Genomic DNA, 20,905 nt, shown 5'->3' with positions numbered 1-20,905 from the left:
TAACTTAAATGCTCGAATATTACAGTGGGAATAGACCTGCTTGTGAAAAATAAGCTGTCCAAGTAAACATCTTCTGACAAATACTTATTTAGACATTGATTTTTTTTCTATGTAGAAATATGTACAATTTAAAAGAAATAGTTCCTGTGTCTTTTTTTTTTTGACAATTGTATTTAATGATAAGCCTCTGAGAAGGAAGAAACATTTATAGTTCAAAATGAAAAGGAAAGAAACATTTAAAATACAAATTAAGTCATTTCAGATTCCTTATTTGGTTGAAAACTATAAATAAATAAATTATGAAGACCATTTCAATGGATTAATTCTGCCCTTAGGTTCTCTGTAAATTTGAGGGGTATCACTTGTGTGTCTTAAATGTCATATGATTGTGAACAAGCTAAACTGAGAGTAATCAGCTTTTAAAAGGGCATACATCACTATTTTTTTTTTTAAATTGAGGAGAAATTCATTGTTCGGCTGTTTACTTCCATCTTTTCTGCACAGATTAAATTCTTCCATCAGTACAGACACTATGCTATCATCCACATTGACAATTATTTCCTATTTTGAATGAATTATTCAAGACTCTGTTAACGTGAGAAAAATATTCATAAAAGACTGAGCTGTCTTGACAAATAAAAAAATTTAAAGATCTGATTGTAATTGATGTTTCACACTTTAAATATATTATTTGCTGTGAGTCTGTAAATATGATGTACGCCCTTTTAAGGGAAAGTGAATATGATCGTAATAAAACATCCCAAGTTTGTTCCTTCAGCTTGGCTGGTTGCTTTTCTCCAAACTACTACAACTTTGTTTTGAAAAAACCAGATTTACTGAAGAATAGTACTAACAGTTAATAGATTGTATTATTTTAATAACCTCTATTAAAACAAAATGGAAAAGAAATGCACCTCAGATTCAAACTGGTCGCTCTCTAGTGGGAAGACAGAAAGCCACATGTGGATGTGTAGAGAAACTTCAACACAAACATACACTTTTGTTTTACACTATGTACAAACGTTGTGTGTTGGGACTGGACTTGGCAACCAGGCTGAGAAATAGTTTTCCCTCCTTTAGTAAGGCATGCCATGTGAAGACCTGGACAGCTCAGTCCGACGGCTGCGTCTTTCATTTCCTCATTCAAACTAAATCAATTTATTTTGTTTTTCTTTTCAGAATTCTCATTTCAAGTCCAGATCCTGTCAGGGTTGGTCTGCTCCAGATGCTTTTCCCCTTCGAGGCGTCTCCAGAGCAGTGGGCGGAGGTGGCGTGTGTGCGTGACGTCACTCCCCGGCCTGTGATGGGAAGCGTCGGCCGTTCCGAGCTGCTGTCCTCACGTCAGATGTTTGACAGACGTCGGCCTCTGGTGGCGCCCAGCGACGCCCGCAGCCTCGGCTCTCTGGCCCTGATGGAAATCCAATCAGGTAATTCAGAAAAGTGGCTTTGCTGCAGAAAATGTTGAGGTGAGAACACACATTTCTCCTCAACTAATCGACTATTGGGTGCTTTTTATTTTTCCCAATAGGGGGAAAAGAAAAATCTACCTAAAGTGTCCTGCTGTTGCTCTAAGAGCCCTTCAGCCTCACCTGACTCCACGCTCCTCTGTCGGTCAGTTGAAAAGGAAACACAAGTGAAATTAAAAATGAAAAAAAAAAGCTAGGTGTAAAACAGAGACTTCCCCACACTCCCTGATCCGTAAGGTGTTGTGTGTGACCTTGTTTCAATTAGGAGACAGAGCTGATTTCAAAGTCAATCAGCTGTAAACAGAGATTACTTTGAGTTTCAGCAGTCGGACCTGTAATGCTCGTTGAAATCCAGCCTGAAACTGAGGAAGCGCAGACTCTCGTCTGAACTGGTCATCAGCAGCACAAGGAACTGCTGGACGATGCTCTGAACAGATGGAAGCAGGAAGAAGACATTAGCTGCTGGATCAGCCAAACACGGAGTCGGATCTACGACGGGGAAAATCGGACAGAACCTGGTAGAAGTGGGTGAGGATACGAAGCTGGGATCGCATCTTCGGTATGGTGTCCTGAAACTCCTGAATCCGCCTCTTCTCTTCCGCTTCCTGTTCTGCCGTCACGCCCCACTCGCCCTGAACCAGCAGACAGACGTCAGTCCTGATGGGATGCTTCACTATTCAGTGCCACAAGGTTGTCATCTTTGCACATTTTCCTTTTTTTTTTTTCAAAGGGGAATATCTTCCCAAAGAAAGAGAGATCTGTGTGTGTTTCAGCTCATCTCCACATCTCACCTCCTCTTCCCTTTGCCGCTTCTTCTCCTCAAACTGCAGCCGCAGGGTGAGCTCCTCCAGCGCTGAGCGGTACAGCGAGTCCTGCGCATTTTGAAACTCGATAATTTGGTCAAATATGGCCCTCAGCTGGTTCAAAAGGGACTAGATGGAGAGATAAAAGCAGGAATGAGTCCAGTGAGTCAAAAGGGAAGGGAGATGAAGCAGAGTAGAAAACGCTGCGTCACCCTGCTGTTGTTGTCCAGCAGACATCTGGAGATGATGGTGTCCAGGAAGACATCGTGAGCAGCGATGATGTGGTCGAGGTCCTGGGCCTGCTGCACTTTGTTCCACAGCTCGTCCCATGAGCACTCCAGCACCTACACACCCACACACAGTTTATACGAGTCAACTTGGGCACTTAATATTTAAAACCCACTTAATGAACAGAGTAATTATTTTGAAGCAACATGTCCGTCTGCAGCTGCTGGTTTTCTGTCTTGCAGAGCATTGCGGTGGCAGCAGAGCTAATGGTCTGACCTCAAAGGTGATGTAGTACTGCATCTGGTGGATGAAGTGAACCATTTCAGAGGCCAGGATGTGACATTGGTGCAGCACACCAGAGAGCTCTGGAGGGCGAGGGAGGACAGGTACAGACAAATTACCCATGAAGTAAAAACAAGGTTAAATTCAGCAATTACATTAAAAAAAAAATTTAATCTAATGAATGTGATCATTTCCATCCTAATATTTTCTGAAGAGCAATATTCTTTACATGTACTTCATAATCTGTTTCAGTTATGTTTTCGGCTGCGTGTTTTTTTCCATTTACATTCGTTTTTGGTTATTTCGTTTACATTTTAGATTTTTAAAAAATGCCTTCCAGTTCCTGTGTTGAGTGTTCTTTGATCAAACTTTATTGGTCTTTGAGTGAGCAAACATGCAATACGTTACTTGGAAATGGTCTCAAAACAACAATATTATCATTCAATAATTTGAGTTTTAAAAACTAGTTTTATTTTTTTTATTTTTCTTAAATCAACAGTTAATATATGAGGGCATCAGTAAAGAGTAAAACGCATTAAAGCCTCAGGTAGTTTAACTCGTTTTATGTGCATATAAAGTGCTGACTGAATTCTTAATAAGCATCATCCTTCAAAACAAAGTGTAAAGGGTATTTGAGCAAGATGGCGCGTGTGTGTGGAATATACCAGGCATGGTTTTGAGCAGCTTGGCGTTGCACATCTGTCCCTTCCAGATGTCTGTCAGTGTGTACTCCATTCGCTTGGCTCTCCACAGGAAGTTAAACACTCTGAGGTAGTGACCCATACACTCTCTGGTGAACACCTGATGACCATAAAGAAATATATCTTAGAAGCAGGTTAACGTTTGGTCAATAAGTGATTTTCAGAGATGAGCGTTACTGTTGCAATGGGTCCATCAACGTGATAATCCAGACTGAAAACGTCCCAGCCCGTATCACCGGGAGACACCTGAAGCCAAAATGTAGACACAGCGCCACCTATCAGCAAGAATCTGAAACAAAATACTTGGATTTCTCATGATGAATATGCAGCAGTACCTCCAGCAGGCGAACGTCCAGCCTCTTTAGGATCTCTGCGTTGTCAAACTGCGCGTTGGTGGCCCTGACCGCCGTCTCCAGGATGCCCGTCAGGTTGTGTTGGTACAACGTGGTGGCGGGTCGGGCGAGCTCAGGTCTGCCAAGAAAACACACAGTTACACCCCTCATCCCGGCTGGTCGCTGGAACAGCTTAATTGTTTCAGAAGGCGAGGAAAATCAGACTTTAGCAGGTCCATGAGGTGCCTGATGAAGTCTCCCTGGCCCAGCAGCAGGTATCTCCTCATGGCCTGCAGGTGCTCCAGCAGCAGGTAGTTACGGTTCAGAACGTCCAGCAGGTATTTACTCGTGTCGAAGTAAGCCGCGTCAATTTTCTCCTGGAAAGCGCCTTCTAGGTCAGACAGCAGCTCCGCAGCTGCAGAAGAGTGAAAAGGAGAGTCAGATCTCAAAAATAGCAATATTTACTTATAAAAGCGCTTTCCATTACAGTCAGGTTTAGTTGCGAAACATATTTAAGCAATTTACATAATAAAAATAATGCAAAGAAACTAAAAAAAATATATATTATAAAGACAAGTACTGAAAAGATGTAAATCCAGACTAGAATTTATCTGTTTTACTAGAGATGACACAATTAATCAGGACTAATTGGTTATTTGAAATAAACGTCTGCTAATTTACAAGTTAATTGAATGTTAGCTGGTGTGTACAAACTTGAAATCAAGCCATTTTCTTAAAAATAGAACGGTAATAAACCCGTTTAATCCCAAATTTTATCCTGTAAAATAAGTGCATAAGCCAAAACTGTACAAAAATATATACATTTTAACATTCAAGATAAAAATAAAAAGAGATTAAAAATAAGGTGATAATGAGAAGTTAGTTTATGGAAAAATAAATGTGGACTTGTCAGATGTCAGATGAGGAGCATGGTCATGCCTCTGATAAACAAAACAGAAGGTCGTAACCTTGACTGGATTTCCAATCAAATGTATCAGTATTTTCTGCGATACACCTGCAGGAAAAGCTGCAGATCAAACCGAGTCTGGATCAATGAATTCTGGCTAAGTAGAACCGGTCTGGCCTCCACAGTCAGAAGGGCAGAAGGATGAAGCCGGTGAGCGGTAAAAGCATCGATCCCTGCCAGTCCACTAACATTGGTCAATATGATCATCAATACAGAATGGACAGTGATGTCATTAGCATGCCTGACTCCACAACAACACTGTAGAGTTCAATATGTACAGTGCTGTGAAAAAGTATTTAGTCCCTAACTTTATAACGCATTTTTTCAGTTCTTTTTGTCACAATTTTCAAAAACAAACCCAAAGAAAAATACTATTTTAGACATTTGATCTGAAATATTTAAGTACGAGAGCGGAAAACACCATCTTTCGGACTGTCGGCAGGTTTGGATGCTGGGGTGATTTTGCCCGGCGGCGTTCTGTCATGACAAACTTGATGCAGGAAGTTGATAGATTTGCCAATCAGCAGGACCTAAAAATAATTTTAAAAAAAGAAGATAATTGGTTCTTGTGGTGATTCTCTATTGTTTCCATGGCGCCGTGCGTTTGTCACGGAGGTCTGTGAGCGTCTACCTTGCGAGCCTGATCCATGGTGATGAACGAGGGGATCATCGACTTCCTGAGGGAATATTTGTCGTGCCACAGACGATCCGTCTTCACATTTGGGTCTGACGCTACAAAGAACTACAACCAAACAACAAGATTGAAAGAGGAGAGATTCTTTTGAAACCATTACGCAACAAAGATGAACTATATTTAATCACTATAATAAATATTATAATTCTAATAATAATGTATTCATATTACATTTTTCAGCTTTTATTAGGATTCCATTTAGTGCCAATGACTCACCAGTTAAAATATTTTTCTAAAAGTCAACATTTTTCATGTCTTATCAACCGACTGCGTGAGGCTTACTGGGTGATTTCTACTCTGAAAGGTTTAATAATTTAATTTGGATCGTCTTAAACACAGCACTTAAATCCATTCCAGCGCAACAGACAACTGGGTTCCATAAATAACCATGCGAGAGAGGCTGAGGGGGTAAAAAGGAGACGCATCCATCATGGTGGTCTCCATTACGCCGCTCTCATCAGTTCTTGTTTAATAGGCGTTCGTTCTCCACTCTCCAGCTCCACCTAATGCTGCCATTTGTTGGGGTCAAACATCTGAGCATTTGAAGGGAACAATGTTCCCGAAACGAGCCGTAAACTCTTAACGAGTTTTTTCTTCGAAAAGGACCTCGTTAAGCAGCGTTTCAGTCCACTGATCAGATGTGGCCCAAACAGGAAACAACGCACCTCGTGGTACGTGTCCTCCAGCTCTCCGTCGTATATCCACCTGTAGAGGAAATTGAGAATGGGGTGGGACACCAGGCTGAGGATGTGCTGGACCAGCGCTCTCATCTGCGGGTCTCCCGTCTTCCCGTAGGCGTGAACTGCAGAGGCCAGCTCTCCTCCCTTACGACCTGCAGACACACACTGATCTGGTCACGTAAAGATGAACGCGCCGCATGAATCCACAGGAGGAACTTGACCCACCTTGGCAGTAGTCGACGAGGGCCGCCAGCGTTTTGAGTCGCACTTTGGGGTCGTACATCCAGACCAGAAGCCTCCTCAGAGTTAAACTGCTCTCTGTGCACATGTTCACACCCTGCTCATCCTCTACCTGCAACTAAAACCACACAAACATCAACAATACAGCGATTTCAGACACTCCACACACAGTCGGTCTGTGTGTTTACCTGTGAGTGGAGGACGGAGAGAAGCCTGTAGTATTCCTTCAGCTCCTGATGAAGCGACGCACAGAAGCTCTGCACAGTTTGCCAGTAATAGAGAATTAGTAAAGAAGAAGAAACGCAGGAAGGACAAAATGAATGCATGACAAACCCAAACCCACCTGCCCCACCAATCCAAAGGCCCGGTCTAAGGTTCTGGCATCTGTGTACTTCCTGACTTTGTTGTGGAGCCAGCCAAGTTCAGATAGTCTGCTGCTGGTGTCCCTCAGGGACTTGCATAGCACCACCTTTTAGAGGCAAAAGCATATAAAGTTGATGTAAATGTTACTTGCTTCTGTGTTTTTGTAGGGCTGAAACAATTAAGCGGATTAACTGTGATGAACTGATGATTGAAATAATTGTCATCAAATTTAGTAATCGATTAACTAAAGTATCGACTCAAAAAAGAGCATTTGCTGAAAGAACAACAGACTCAGAGCAGCAATTAAGCTAACACCAAATAAAAAGTGATATACATTATGATGAAAACACGTTCGTCTGAAAATATGTTCAACCCAAAACTCTTCAGTGGCACAGATTTAGCTTCACCTGGTTCAATTTCACTACAGTAATCTTATGGTTTTGCACTGTAAGCACAAAAAGGTTTATTTTCAACTTTAAACAATTTTTTTTGCATCGTTTAATGTATGTCTAATGTGTATAAAGGCTTAACTGAAAAATCTGTAGAATAGTAGTATATTACTTATTTTTTATTATATCATTTAAGTAAGTAGGTTTGTGTTGCCTTTGCAGTTGATGCGTCTTTCGTCATACATTTACCTCGAGCAACTGGCATTAATGGAGAACTAAAATTACTGCAGCTTCTATCAAGCAGCCAGTCTACCTTAGAATTCCCACTAAGCATCAACAGACTGGTTTCCCAGCATAGTTCACATTTAATGACTCATTAAATTTTCATCTGCTTAACAAATCCTTTTATCTGAGAAGCTTTGCGTCGAGGTTAAGTAAGAGAAAAATCCTTGTCCAAAATACTTCTGTCCTTGGCTAATTTATTTATGTCTCCTGTGGGAGTGTGTCCTGATGGAGCACATCGACCAGAGGCCTATGTTTAGCCCCACTGAGAGAAAACGGAACCAGTCGCATCGACGGCATGACAACAAAGCGGCAGGAGCAAAATAAATAGACAGAAGACAAAACAAAACAAGAGATGCTGATGATCGACCTGCTGAATCGCCATCAACAATCATCTAATCCCATCGTCCCACTCTGAATATTGTGTCCAGATCTCATGACCAGTTGAAGGATTTCAGCTTCAGGACTACCTTGCTGTCCATTTTGTAGCCGTTGTCCTGGGCGTTCATCTTGATGAACTTGCCATCTATTCCCTGGAAGACATAAAGGATGTCCCGCACCAACGCCGCCTCGCTGACCTCACCTTCAGCGGCAGAAGAAGACGAATATAATAGTTGAAAAGTTACATTTCTGGTGTTGCAACAGAAGTGGGCCAAACAGAGACCTCCCCAACACGTGCAGCCCTCTACTTCATATGGCAGAGACATTTTGGGATTGTATTTCTTTGGGGTTAGTGACACTGATGGTTATTTCTGTTTTTCTTTTGTCTGCCTCTGTGAGTTAGATTACTACTAAAGTGACATCAATAACTACTTCAAAACAATACTTAATGCTTTAAAAAATTATTTATTTCAAAGAAAAATCTTGATCTTTATTAGTTTTGTGTTCGTTCACATTACTCACCGGCTGCATCACCATCTCTGCGAGGTCGGGCCGGTCTGATGGTTGGCACTAGTGGCCCGAGGGGTGCCCGGGTTGTGGGCGGAGCCAAGATGGCTGAAGGGGAGGAGCTTATAGGGAGCGCCCAGGCTAACCGTGAGCCTAGAGAGTGAGTAACTGCAGCTGCAGACTGGGAAGGTTGACTGGAAAACACAAAAAGGTTTTGGTTTGTACTGGAAATAATCTGAAGCTTTGTTGGATTATTTATTGAGTTGGTTGCCAGGAAGAAATTGGAAAAATACTCAAATGTGGCAAAGTTTTGGTTCAAAAATGTTTATTTTAAATTCATTTTTGAATTTATTATTATAAAGGAACCCTGACATAAATCTAACAGAGTTCTCGTATCTAATTTCTTGCGTAGCATTAAATAATCTCCTTCCATTTGCAGCACTTTGCACCATTAAGGTGAAGTCATACATTTCAGACTGGAAACCTTGATGTCGCTCCTTCCCAGTTAAAAAGTCAGCCCAGAGTGTTTATTGGTTAATTTTTGACTGAAGGTCTCCTGCATCATTAATGAGAGCAAATGGGATGAAATGGCCTTCAGATGCCACATAAACTTGTTATAACATCTCCGGCTAAAAGGTGAGAGCTAATTGCTTCTTCTTGTATCTCGACTTTTACAGAAACATCAGATTAACAACTTTCTACTGGAAGCCTCTTAGGTGAGGTGTAAAGATATCGGGTGAAGCGTGAACATCAACCCTCACCCAGCCAGCAGTGGCGGTGGTGTCGGTGTGGGTCCATTCAGCGTGTAGACCCCTAGACTTGAAATCCCACTGGTCCCAACGCTTCCAGGCAGGCCAGCGCCCCTCTCGCCATAACTCAGGGCTAAGCTCTGGGGTCGGGTGCAGTAGAACGGGGTGGAGTGCGCGTCCCTGGGGAGGGCTTGGGCAAAAAGCGCCCCATAGTTTCCAACCTGAGGGAAGATAGTTTCAGCCATCTTTAAATTCACTTTCAGCTGATGAACAGCGTCGGATCATAACGCCGTGTGGGTCTTTCTCCTACCCTGCTGGAAGGCTTGCGGGGGTCTTCAGAGAGGCTGAGCAGCAGGTAGAGAACTGACCAGCGATGTTTCAGAACACCCTGACGAGCAGCAAAACATAGATTAATAGAAATGTTTACAGAGGTTAGCTAAAGCTAACAGAAAACACAAACCTGCGTCTGAAGCTTCCTGTGCAGCTCTGAGAACAGAGCAGCTTCTGCTTCTCTCCTCTGCCGCAGCACTGCAAAGGCAACAAAAACCTCCTGTCACTGCTAAAGCAAGTTTCTGCCGCCGCTTTCTTTGAGTTCTTGCACTTTATTTAAACGTCCGATTTAAAATAAATCAGAAATCAGTGACATCTCATCATCTCAGTCTCTGAAGTGTTGAGCTATGCAATCCAATAAAACACTTTGTGTTTTATCGTCAGAGCATATCAATGTGTTCCTGCTAACTGTGCTTCATCAACTACTATACAAGTCCACTGGGATTAGCAGCTGTGGTGCAATAAATGTTTTCCAGCGTAAAAATGAGAACGCCCACATAATGTGGATTTATTATCTGCTCTGCTTCCAGATAATGCCAAAGATCAGCAGTACAGAATGATTTGAAGCTGCTATCATAAATAGTCCGAGCTGCACTTACATTCCTTCTTGATCTTCTCCGACACCAAGAACTCGTCTCGTTCAATGGTGGGGGCGTAGTTGCTGCCAATGACTCGCACGGCATACTGGAACTGGTGGGCGACTTCGGCTTCAGAAACACATGATCGGTTAACAAAAGGGCAGCACGTCATGCAAAAAAGTTTTACCTTATATTTTGATGTTTTTATTTATTCCTCCACACTTGGACACTTCAAACCCTCATTTAGGTGCTTCTTTTTCTTAAGGTTTGTTTGCACTAGAGGCCTTTATTCATTAGTAGCTGGATGAGAAGTAGGGCAGAGAGAGAAGGGGAAATGGACCAGAACAGCTGCAGCGAGGGCTGTAGCCTCAGAATAAATTTGGTCGATGCAAGTAGATTCATGACTTGACAAAAAAGCAAAAGCAGAAGATATCTGTGAGGGCAAAACTATTTTTTTATGGTATGGTTTAGTCTTACTTCAAATTGGATCTGGTTTCAGTCCGAATCCAAGATTTGTTTAAACATTAACTCTGCTAAATTGGAAAAATTTAATTCATTTGCTGAAAGTTATAAGGAGAGGAGGAGGTCAAAGGCAAGAGATAACAGCTTCTTCCTTCCATTTATCCACTTTTTTACATTTTATCCTCAACCTTTTGCATTTGTGAAAAGCAGTGTTTACTTTAACACCCTCACAATGATTTGCTGCCTAAATCAAAGTGTTTAGTTGGTGATTTTGGCGTGATAAAATGTATTTAAAAAAAAAAAAAAAAAGTCAGAGGACTGAATTATTTAAAAGCCACCGTCCACGATGACAGTCTTTGGCGTGACTATCCTGCAGGGGCCTGCAGCTAGCAGGCTGCAAGTGTATCCAGGAGCCGCCAAAACCTCCAGCTGCTCGGCATGAAGGCTAAAATGTTAACACATAAACAAAAAGCTGGGATAAACGAGGAGACAGTCAATCAAAGCGATCAGGGCAGTAAATTAGACGAACATCCGAGGAGCGAGACGTGCAGAATCATGAGCCCGCTACGTGCCGCCTGCCCACATAATGTCTCAATAATCGTGAGCCTTCATTTTAACATGTTGGTGAGGTTTTGATTTTGTAAAAAATATCTGAACATATCTGAACATCTCGGTTGATTTTCTGTCCAGTTCCAATCCACTTCAACCGTTTTACGTCATTATAACTCACGAAACCGACGTGGAAACCCTTTAATTATTCATAAATAACGAGCGATCTGACCCAAAATGTTTACGCCGAAATCCCGAGCCTTCCCCGTCCGATCACCCGATATATTCGCTGTATGTATGGAGTACAGCTAAGACGCAATACATTTAATTGAAACAAAGTGGCGAGTTTTTGAATGGAACTTTGGCTTGGAGGTTCCTTGAAAGATCCAGTGTGGTAATACGGCGGCCAAGCTAACGTTAACTGACCTACCTTCGCTTTTCCCGGTGATCCTGCAACACAAGCTCTGCAGCAGAACATTTGGTGATTTCTGGTCCAGATTTGCCATCCCGTCCGTGGATGTTGTGTCTGGCGTTTCCCTAAATAATAAATCCGCTAGAAGGATGTGAAATAACTGCAGCCTCCCTGTTTTAGTAACGCCATCTTGACAAAGCGGGTCAAGCTAGCACGGCGCAGGAAGTATGTGACCGAGTTCGTTTCAAAATAACAGCACTGACGCTCAACAATGATTACTAAAAAAAAAATAAGCTCAAAAGATGAAAATAAATTATTTATAATTGCAGTTCCAAAAACAGAATAAAAACTATAGAAAAATAAAAAGCAGAACAATTTCAATACTAAATAAAAACTTAGTAAAATATAACCAATTATAAAAGCAACAGACACTGAAAAATAAAAGAGAAGCTAACAAATATAATGCTAAATCAAAACAATACCAGCAATCATTTTTAAAGTAGTTCTAGCATTTAAAAAATACATAGAATTTCTGATATATTTCAATTGAGAACATGACTGAAACGTTTGAAAACAAAACCGCATACACTTCCCCAAATATTGGCATGTTTTGTTTAATCTTTTTAATCAAATTTCTTAGCAGAATTTATTTTGAAGGACAACAACAAGAAGTAGTTGTTGTTATCTTATCTGACTTGACACTAATGATTCTAGACGAACCCGCCGAAAGCGTCTCTAGGAAACAGATCACGGACATTTTAATGAAAATATTTCCCCCTTGAAACAAAGTAGCGCGGCTGTGGTTCCGATTTGATCTCAAACACTTACTTTACAAAATATATTATTTGCAATTTTTGAGGCGTATTCCATCTAGGGATATTTAAATATATTGTAAATAACTCAAGTAAAATAAAGTACAGTCACGGAGACATCTATCAGAGGCAACATGTTAGTGGTGCAAGTAGGACTATATTTGCTAACTGAATGTTTTTATTAAATAATTTTATCCTTTTACTTTTTGGAAATTAATTGTACATAGCATATCACACAATTAGTAGAAATGTAGTACTGAAAGAAGACCAATTAAATCTGAACAGTTCTCATCATCCTGAATTTTATTTATATTCTTCCAATTTAAATTCAACTTGTTTGTAATTATACAGATCAACAAATATGGCTAATACAGTTAAAGCATTTGTTTCTTTTAATCTAAAATAACCGACATTTTGTTTGTTATAAAATTGCATAGCAAGCCACCAATGTTTATTGAGAAGTTTGCATATTACTGGGAACCTAAGCGGAAAGAAAAAGTGTCCAACAGGGATTACTACAGTTTTGAGAAAATCATAATGCAAATCCAGTCGTAAAGTTAAAATTACATTCAGTAATGTGGGGTATGGGTCAGCTGACCTATCAGTGCTGATTTGACTTTCCAGTCAAACTTTACTTTTCGTTTTCTAAAAGGCTTCTGTAAAAAGAATTAATATTCAACGATAAACAGATTGATTGCGATGTACCTGTGGGTGGACAGTTCGGCCGCCCCCAACTCATCGATAGCCAATAAATAACTAAAACAACTAATCAGTTCCACACCGAAGTCACTAGAGCGCGCATGCGTCCCACCTCCGACCAGAGGCACCACCTGGCCTTTCGTGACGTACATGAAGCAAATCTGCTTCGGCCACCGCGCGAGACAAGAAGATTATCAACACACCAGCTCAGGTGGAGGAGAGCGCAGGAGAGAACCTGAGGCGGGGCAAAGCTGACTTTTTCTGGATGAAGTGCGCTGAAAGTGCCGCAGAAGACGCCCAGTGTGCGCTTCCTTCTTGCGAGAGAAGGTGAGAACCGGTCTCCCGTGTCGGGAGCCGCATTCTTGGGACCAAACCCTCTCCACTTTCAAGAAGACTCGCCTGAGAAGAAGAAGAAGAAAAAGTCATGGACAAAAGAAGAAAAATAAAGAGGAAGCCAGCGGCTGTGGGGAAATAGAAACACAGAAAGAGAAGAAGTGTAGGCAGAGGAAAGAAGAGCAGGATGGGGATGGATTTCAGTACTCTTCGGACTCTCATCAGCCGATATGTAAGTTTTGTTTTCATCCCACACCGCCTTTCGACGTGAAAACATGTCAAATTCAGCAGAAACAACCACTCGTGGACAAAGTTGCAGTCAAAGCGAGGGAGTGAAAACACGCGCTCTCTTCAGCCCGATTGTTTTGAACAGAGGGTTAAGAATTAACAACAAACCAGTAAACAAAAGCTAAACCGTAGGTTAGAGAGGAAGCTGCGGATGCACCAATCAGTGAGGACGGTATCGGAAGCAGCCGATTTGTTCACATCCTGACAAATCTGGTTGACCATAAAATCTGTTTTTGGCATGAACAAAATAAAATAATATTCATCAAAAATACTAACATGAATGTTTGTTCTGTTAGATTTTAAACTCGTGTCTAAACATGCAGTTTGTGAAGCGGTGCCAGAAGAAAGCTGCCCAGAAAGGTCCAGTCAGATTGTATCCATTTATTAGACTAGTTTGTTTCAGTAATTCACATTTCATCAAAGAACCTAGAGATCAGTTTCTCTGTCTGCCACAATGACTATCACGAATGCATTCTGAATTTTTAACAATCCAGTTCTTGTTGTATTTTTTATTTTTTGCAATTCAATATGGTGCTGTTTGTTTGAAATATATCAGCATGTTTACTGTAACAGTAATGAGGACACGTTAGAAGATCGAGCTTAGCATTCGTGGACTATTTTGTTTGTGGTTGAACAACTGAAAGGTGGAGTCCACACCTTTCAGGTGATCATGTCAGGGCATGCAGGTGCTGGAGGATGACTTGTTATGACCCCCAACCAGTCGAGCAACAGTACAAATGGAGTAGTCGCTTGAATTATGTAATCCAGTTGTTTCCTGCTGGCAGCAGTGTAGCAACCAGCCTGCATGGATGCAGCTTGCATTAGTCTCCAGTAATGCGTCTGACGGTAATCCAAAAAGAGCAAGCTCTACTGTAACGTAGAGCTGCGCAGGTCTTCATGCTCACCCGAGGCTTAGACGCTGCCTCCCAACTGTTGCGGCGAGCTGATTAAATGAAATCCCTGCTGTGCAGGTTGAAATGGAGCCAGACGCATGCAAAGCGGGGCTGGCGACTGATAGAATGTGGGATGCTGATTAGCTGAGTTGTTGTAATTGGTTTGACCAAAAAGGCTGGGGTGAAATAAAAGAGATTGGTCTGTTCAGGAAAAAAATCCTGAATGCCATTCCATTACTCAGAACTGGGGTTGCATGAGTCACTGGCTGACTGGTAGTGTGATGAAGGCTCTTTTTGTTGTGTGTCAATGTAGCCATGTTTTTCTAATTGCTATTTAAAACTTGCAGTCAAAGTATGCGTGGGCCAATGTGAGATTCTCACAGGATGATAAACAGTGGAGTTTGATTTAGATGTTTCCCACATCAGTGTTTTATTGCTCAGAGAATGAAAGAGCAATAAAACACCAAATCTTTTACATTCATAAAAAAGCAGGATGACCTTTAATATGTTAATCACAAGTCTTAAATTTTGCCTTGATCAGTTTTTAATTATTATAAGTATTATATTTTCTTCTCACTGAACTTTTCTGTCAGGCAAAAGTTTAATATCTTTCATTGCGTTATGTGACTCGAGTGGGTTAAGGTTACCAGTAATTAGCTGCTAATATGGCTAGCTAGCGTTTTTACATCCATCATTGCCAATTGGTTGGACAAAGTTGCTGTCATGATTCAGGACTTAATTTCCACTCATATTGGTTCTAAAAAGTCTTAAATTTGAGTTGGTGAAACCTGCAGAAACCCTGTAAGGGAAACACCTCAAAGGCATCTTGATGTGGACATGTTGAGTCTTGTGCAGCCAAAGAAAAAAAGGTGTGACTGATTCTTAGTGAAGATAAAACACATCATTTCACAACAGAGGCGCAATAAACTGAACCGAATGAGACGCACAATGCAAAAGAAGACACCCTGTTGAACTTTCAGTGTTAAAATTTAACCAAAGATGCATCTGATGACCATCAAGCCTTGAAAACAAGCTTGAAAGCAAGTTCAGTCTGGCAGAGTAGATTATGAAGAATGATGAAATATTGCTGTCCATTTCTAATTTTCTTTTATATGATAATTTTTTTATAGAATTAAGATGATCCAAACCCACTGGTTAGGATCCATGCAGTTCCTCAGAACTGTCTTCATGTGCTTCTAAAAGCCTCGTCTGATGCCGCCATCTCCGATTAGTTTAACAGCGGTGGCTGTTATGTAAGCCAATAGCTCTCTTTAAAAGTGTGACATGCCGAGTTTGCAAAGTTTCGTGGTTGTCTCCTGCGTTCAGGCTGATGGAGAACTAAATGTGTTCACTGTAGCATGCAGAGCCACCGCACTTATTCAGCCGGAGCACGAAGCCGCGCTTGATCAATTCTTATGCAAGTTATTTTTAAACTGAAAGTTTTCAGATTAATTTTTTTTTCCCCCTTTTATTCAAGTCGCTCATCCATTTTGCACGTCGTCCTCAGTGGAAAATGATGCAACACTTTGAATAATCTTAAAGATTAGAAGAAATGCATCTTTTAAAAAGCTTAAGTAAAGTTACATGTAGTTGAAATAATTGGACATTCGTAGCTGTAAATGTCCTATTTAAATGTTCGACCAGAGAAACCCAATTTGGTCGTAAAATTTAATTGTTCTACACTTTTTTCTACCACACATTTTCCTTCCACCAAACTTTCCTCTGAGATTCTTATGGACAACAGCTGCTTTAGCACTGATCTTTTGTGGCTTTCTCTCTATGTCAATACAATAACTGTCGAGTCAGCACTCTTCCTCATGATTACGTAGGCCATAACATTAAATGTCCTCTAGATAAATCATTTTATTATTTTTCTGTTATATTGTAAAGTTTCCCTGGTAGTTGAACTTTGGGTTTTTATTAGCTAAAATAAATAGGAATAATTTGATAGACACCTCTCTGTGTGTATAGTGAGTCTACTTTGTATATAAGCTTAATGTTTTGGCTTGAAGTAGTGAATTGCGGCTGAATGACTCTATTGCACTTTATAAAGGAATCAATGGTCACTACATCTCTCGGCTTCAGAGGTTACAGAATGCTGCTGCACGTCTTTTAGCAGACGCATTAAATCTGACCACATTTTTTCCCTTCCTGTCTCTGTTTGTATTTTAGGATTAATTTGACAATTAATGTTATTTGTTTTTAGTGCTTAATGGCTCTGCCCCGCCCTGACTGTCCGAGCTGCTGCATCCCTGCACTCCCTCAGGTCAGCAGCTCCTGATCAGCAAGCGTGACCTCAGAGGAGACCGCGCTTTTGCTCGTAAATTACAGGATGACGTTCCCTTAGCCATCAGACAGGCCTCTTCTCTTCTTAAATACTTAAATACTTCTCTCTGAGCTTTGACATCGTCTGAAATGTTAACTTTTTTTATTATTATTTTAATTCTGGGCTGTTTTCATTTTAATATTTGTTATGCATTGACATATTTACACCATTCTGTCATTTTTTTTTACATACTGCTTGGTAAAGGCTTAAAATCCTTATTTTTTAAAATTTGGAGTTTTGACTTTAGATGTTTTTTGGTCAATACAATTTTCTATGATGTCTCTCCTGCAAGTTCCTGTTTGCCCTCTTTCTTTAATGGATGGATTTCTTAATATTTAGTAGCTCTGGAGCCAAAAGAAAAATATGGAGTTACTGGAGTATCTCCATTAACGCATCAACTCATATGCTGCAAAAATTCAAAATCGTACCAAGTAATTTTAGTCTCGTTTCTGGTGCAAATATCTTAGTACACTTAAAATAAGACAAAACTAACTTGAAAGTAATTTTTTAGCTAAATATAAGCTCTTTTTATAAGTCAATAATTTATTAATATTGATAAAGCATTAGCTCCATTATAAATGAGCTTACTCCTGTAACTGGTTTTGAGTAGGAGTCAGTGTTAATGTTCCACCATGTTGAGAAACTGAACCTCTTAATCATCAGCATATCAGTGTCAAGTTCAACGGACTGTGCAGAATTGCTTTTAATACACAGAAAATCTAAAAGAGCGAGTGTAAAACAAGGTGTACACATATAAGTCGTCTCTAATGCAACAGTAATTTATTTACATTAGAGCTGCAATGATTTTCTGATTAATTCTAGTGAAAAGTACTCAGACATTCATTTCCATCTGTGCTCCCAGCTGCAGTTTCACCATTACCTACATAAGCAAGAATGATTGCCTTGGATGTAGCATGAAGAGATCAATGGCGGTGACCGTGCAGGTTTAGTTCATGTGGACATAAAACAACTGGCTTGTTAAAATCCTAGAATTTCCAAAAACATTTTCCACCTTTAGTGTGACATTAAACCTGTTCAGGTGATTTAAAATCAAACTGGAATTGTCCAGGGGAACATTAGAAATATAAAGAGTGTTAGACCGTGAAACTCAAGTTGAGAGTCCCAAATATAATTGTGAACATTTCAACTGATGTGAATCCAGAAGATGTTCGGCTGCAAAAAATGGAAAGTGGAGCTTAGTGACGGTAGCGTCATAGCTTGAGTTTAAAACTCTGTTTCTGGTTTCAAATACTAGTTAACCACCAGTTTTATCACAACAATGAGCCAGAGCATACACTAGCTCCACCTAAACAAGATTAAAGTTCTGGATTCGCCCAGCCAGAGTCCAGACCTGAATCCAATTAAAAATGTGTGGGGTGATCTAAAGAGGCCTGTGCTCAGGACAAGCTCACAATCTGACAGATCTGGCCACTCCTTTCCAAAATGATTGAGCCTCATAATATAATCAAACCAGATTATTTTAGTTTTATTTGTACTTTATAAAATATTTAAGTTTTCAATTTACTTTGGAGTTTATAGCTTAGATTAAAGATTAAAAAAAAACGACTGAAAAGATTTGGTTGGTCTGCAAAAACACAAAATCTTACCAATAACGTCTGTCTGGTTTCTTAGTTTTGTCTCATTTTAAGTGTACTGACTTACAATGAAATTCTCAGCAAGATATAAGAACTTTTTAAAATCAGTACTACTTGAATATTAGTAATGGTAAAAAGTACTAATTTGCAGGTTATTTCACTTGTCTTGTTAAAAGTAAAATAATTTTCCAGTAGTACAAAAAATACTTGGTAGTTTTTTTTTTTGTTTTTTTTTTGCAGTGTACATCCCAAACAAGCATCAGGTCATCTGAGCGACTGACCAGGTAAATTAATGAACTCTAACAGGATTTCTCTTTCCTCTGGCTTCCTGCCTTCACCTCGTGGATTAAAGGGTTATTGGTGGACAGTAGGTCCTCATCCACTTAATCCAGTTTCCAACACTTCTTTGAGGTCTGTTTCTTCTGTTCTACTTTGTTTTGTAGGAGCTAGTTTTTTTTCAACCAGCTCCTACAGTTGAACTGATCAACACACATGTGAGGCATAATGAAATGTTTTAGGGGGAAAAAATAGTAGCTTGAGGCCATATTACTGGGAGTAAAGTAGTTGTTACTGGATGCTGGAAAGCAGGGAGGTGGAATAGTATTTAGGTGACGCAGAGGGCAGAGGATCGCATGAATTCCTTGGCTCTGTCTCGTTTTCAATAATTCATGGGCGGACTGGTGCTCAATGCAGACGGATGTTTGCGCAGCCTGTTATTGAGTCATGTACAATAGTACAGCTCAGTGTAGCATTCAGGAAACACCAGGGGTTGCTTGAGGGGATCCCAGAGAAGGACAAGAAGGTTGTAATTGACATTTACCATCCTTGTGCTTCTGCTGTAAATATGGAAAGGCTTTATTTGTGTTCAACTGGCTGCTAATGGGCGTCATGAGCTTTGACTTGTAGAAAAAGAAAATCCAATTTTCAGAAATTAATGGAAAGCACTGTTGTTGTTTTTTAGATCCAGTTTTAGAGTGAGCTTTTTGCAAATTTGACATTTGTCAGACATTTAGAGTACAAATTCAATTATTGTACTTTTACTTTTTGCTAAAGTTGATATACGTTGAACCAAAACATCTAAGCATGTGCCAAGACTGCTCAAACTTTCCTCAAGAGGATTATGAAACAAGATAGACTTAAGGTCTTGATTGCTTTGCCAACGTTGGACTTCTGTTACTTTGAAGGGCAGCCATGTATCTGAGGCCTTTAAAATTGGCTTTTAAGACATGCTCAAGTATGCCAGCATCAGCAGGTTTCCTCTCAGCCTCATGCTAATCATTGAACACCTGCTTATCCATTCTGTCTACAATCCACAAAGTGCAATGGATTGGCCTCTTTGCCTAAAGGATTTATAGACTCTCACTAAGCCATTGGGTCCTGGGATTGTTTCACTGCCTGACTGGTTTTTACTTGCCTCCCACATGAGCTCATGGGAAAAACTTGACTTGTTGAGTCTCATTAATATTTTACAATCTACAGGATTGCTAAAACGACCAAAATGTATTCAGTATCACTTGGTTATAACTTAATAAAGAGAGATTCAGTGCTTTGCTGTTGGATCTACACCATGTTCCTAATTATTATGCGAGTCATACAGCACTACTGATTTTCATCCGCAGAGATCCTTTCTCTTTCCCATATTGCTTGAAACCTGTGGCCTGCTTAATAATGTGGAACATCCTTCTTAAGTAGGTTTTCTTTAATTGAGCTCACCAGACAAACTAATCAACCAGCTCTTTGAAATTAATTATAGTGATTCAAAGAGCCCTGACACTCAATACCACCCATAAATTTAATAGCACAGCAAAAAATTTAATCTTTATGACACTTAAATCCAATTTGCATAATAATTTGGTACACCTTGTAAGGATACTTTTCAGTTACTTTAGCATTATAAAAAGTTTTACATTACTCTACTAACCTGCAAGTATAAAGTATAATACACATATTAATTTACATATATATTAATTTTTTAACAAAACATCAAGAAACTAAAGCTTTTAAAGTGAAGTACTTTCATCTGAGTTGCTTGTGTTTTTGTGATTAGACACTGCAAGATATTTAGCAAAACCAAATGCTCAACAGGGTCAAATTAGTTGCTGCACACCAACCTGTAGTTACGCTTCAGAAAGTGATTCTTTGGAACACTTAAACAGTTTGACTTGAAATTGTAGCTCATGAACAGTGTTCGCTCCATTAAAGGCTCGTGTTGAAGTCTGAAACGGTGTATTACAGCCCACTGGACAAAGAGACAGATGATGGATAGCCCTGAGTTAATGGTGCATAAAGGCCTCTATCTAAAGAGAGAGACCAGTAGAATAGATGGAGGTGAAGAGAGAAATGTTTTTGAACTTGGGTCATCATTTTAGCGTTGCTCCTGGTTTGTAGGGAAAGTGCTGATGGGTGCACATACGCGTTAATGTTCAAAGTATAAGGAAATGATGGCAAGTAGGTCGTTTCCAAATCCTGATGATGCAGCACACATTTACCTCTTGCTGCTGCTTTTGTTATCCCTGGCCTCTGATTGGTCTGATTGTGGCATTAGCAAATAAACATTAGATGGA

At 40.1% G+C, this 20,905-nt stretch overlaps 2 protein-coding genes across 14 annotated transcripts in view; one reads left to right on the top strand and one right to left on the bottom strand.

Moving 5' to 3' along the window:
* Window positions 1-850: 850 nt before the first annotated feature.
* Window positions 851-11,833, bottom strand: tubgcp3 (tubulin, gamma complex associated protein 3). 2 transcript variants are annotated; one of them, XM_055024965.1, is made up of 24 exons: window positions 11,414-11,833; window positions 9,994-10,101; window positions 9,525-9,592; window positions 9,375-9,452; window positions 9,077-9,285; window positions 8,331-8,509; window positions 7,898-8,010; window positions 6,737-6,862; window positions 6,582-6,650; window positions 6,379-6,511; window positions 6,139-6,305; window positions 5,411-5,521; window positions 5,201-5,309; window positions 4,038-4,227; window positions 3,816-3,951; window positions 3,658-3,726; window positions 3,445-3,580; window positions 2,774-2,862; window positions 2,482-2,613; window positions 2,258-2,398; window positions 1,982-2,098; window positions 1,799-1,893; window positions 1,590-1,605; window positions 851-1,408 (listed from the first exon to the last, which is right to left on the bottom strand). In XM_055024965.1, the coding sequence occupies exons 1-24, from the start codon at window positions 11,487-11,489 to the stop codon at window positions 1,337-1,339; spliced, it is 2,739 nt and encodes a 912-aa protein (XP_054880940.1). In that variant the 5' UTR covers window positions 11,490-11,833; the 3' UTR covers window positions 851-1,336. The 2 variants fall into 2 exon arrangements, with proteins under 2 accessions (XP_054880940.1, XP_054880941.1); XM_055024966.1 differs by lacking the exon at window positions 1,590-1,605 and having other exon boundaries at window positions 11,414-11,831.
* Window positions 1,379-20,905, top strand: part of atp11a (ATPase phospholipid transporting 11A) — a 47,355-nt gene continuing 27,828 nt past the window's right edge. For 7 of the 12 annotated variants that reach the window (XM_055024955.1, XM_055024954.1, XM_055024958.1 and 4 more), the window contains exon 1: window positions 12,936-13,471. In XM_055024955.1, the coding sequence (XP_054880930.1) occupies window positions 13,427-13,471 (45 nt within the window). In that variant the 5' untranslated portion in view covers window positions 12,936-13,426. Of the gene's footprint in view, window positions 1,428-2,739; window positions 2,884-12,934; window positions 13,472-20,905 lie in introns of those variants that run through there. The other 5 variants (XM_055024952.1, XM_055024951.1, XM_055024964.1 and 2 more) reach the window with 3 other exon arrangements.

The sequence above is a fragment of the Poeciliopsis prolifica genome, unplaced genomic scaffold (genome assembly GCF_027474105.1).
Source record: "Poeciliopsis prolifica strain line A6 unplaced genomic scaffold, Auburn_PproV2 SCAFFOLD134, whole genome shotgun sequence".
Lineage (NCBI taxonomy): Eukaryota > Metazoa > Chordata > Actinopteri > Cyprinodontiformes > Poeciliidae > Poeciliopsis > Poeciliopsis prolifica.
The sequence above is the reverse complement of the archived record's forward strand: the minus strand, read 5'-3'. Positions and strand labels throughout refer to the sequence as shown.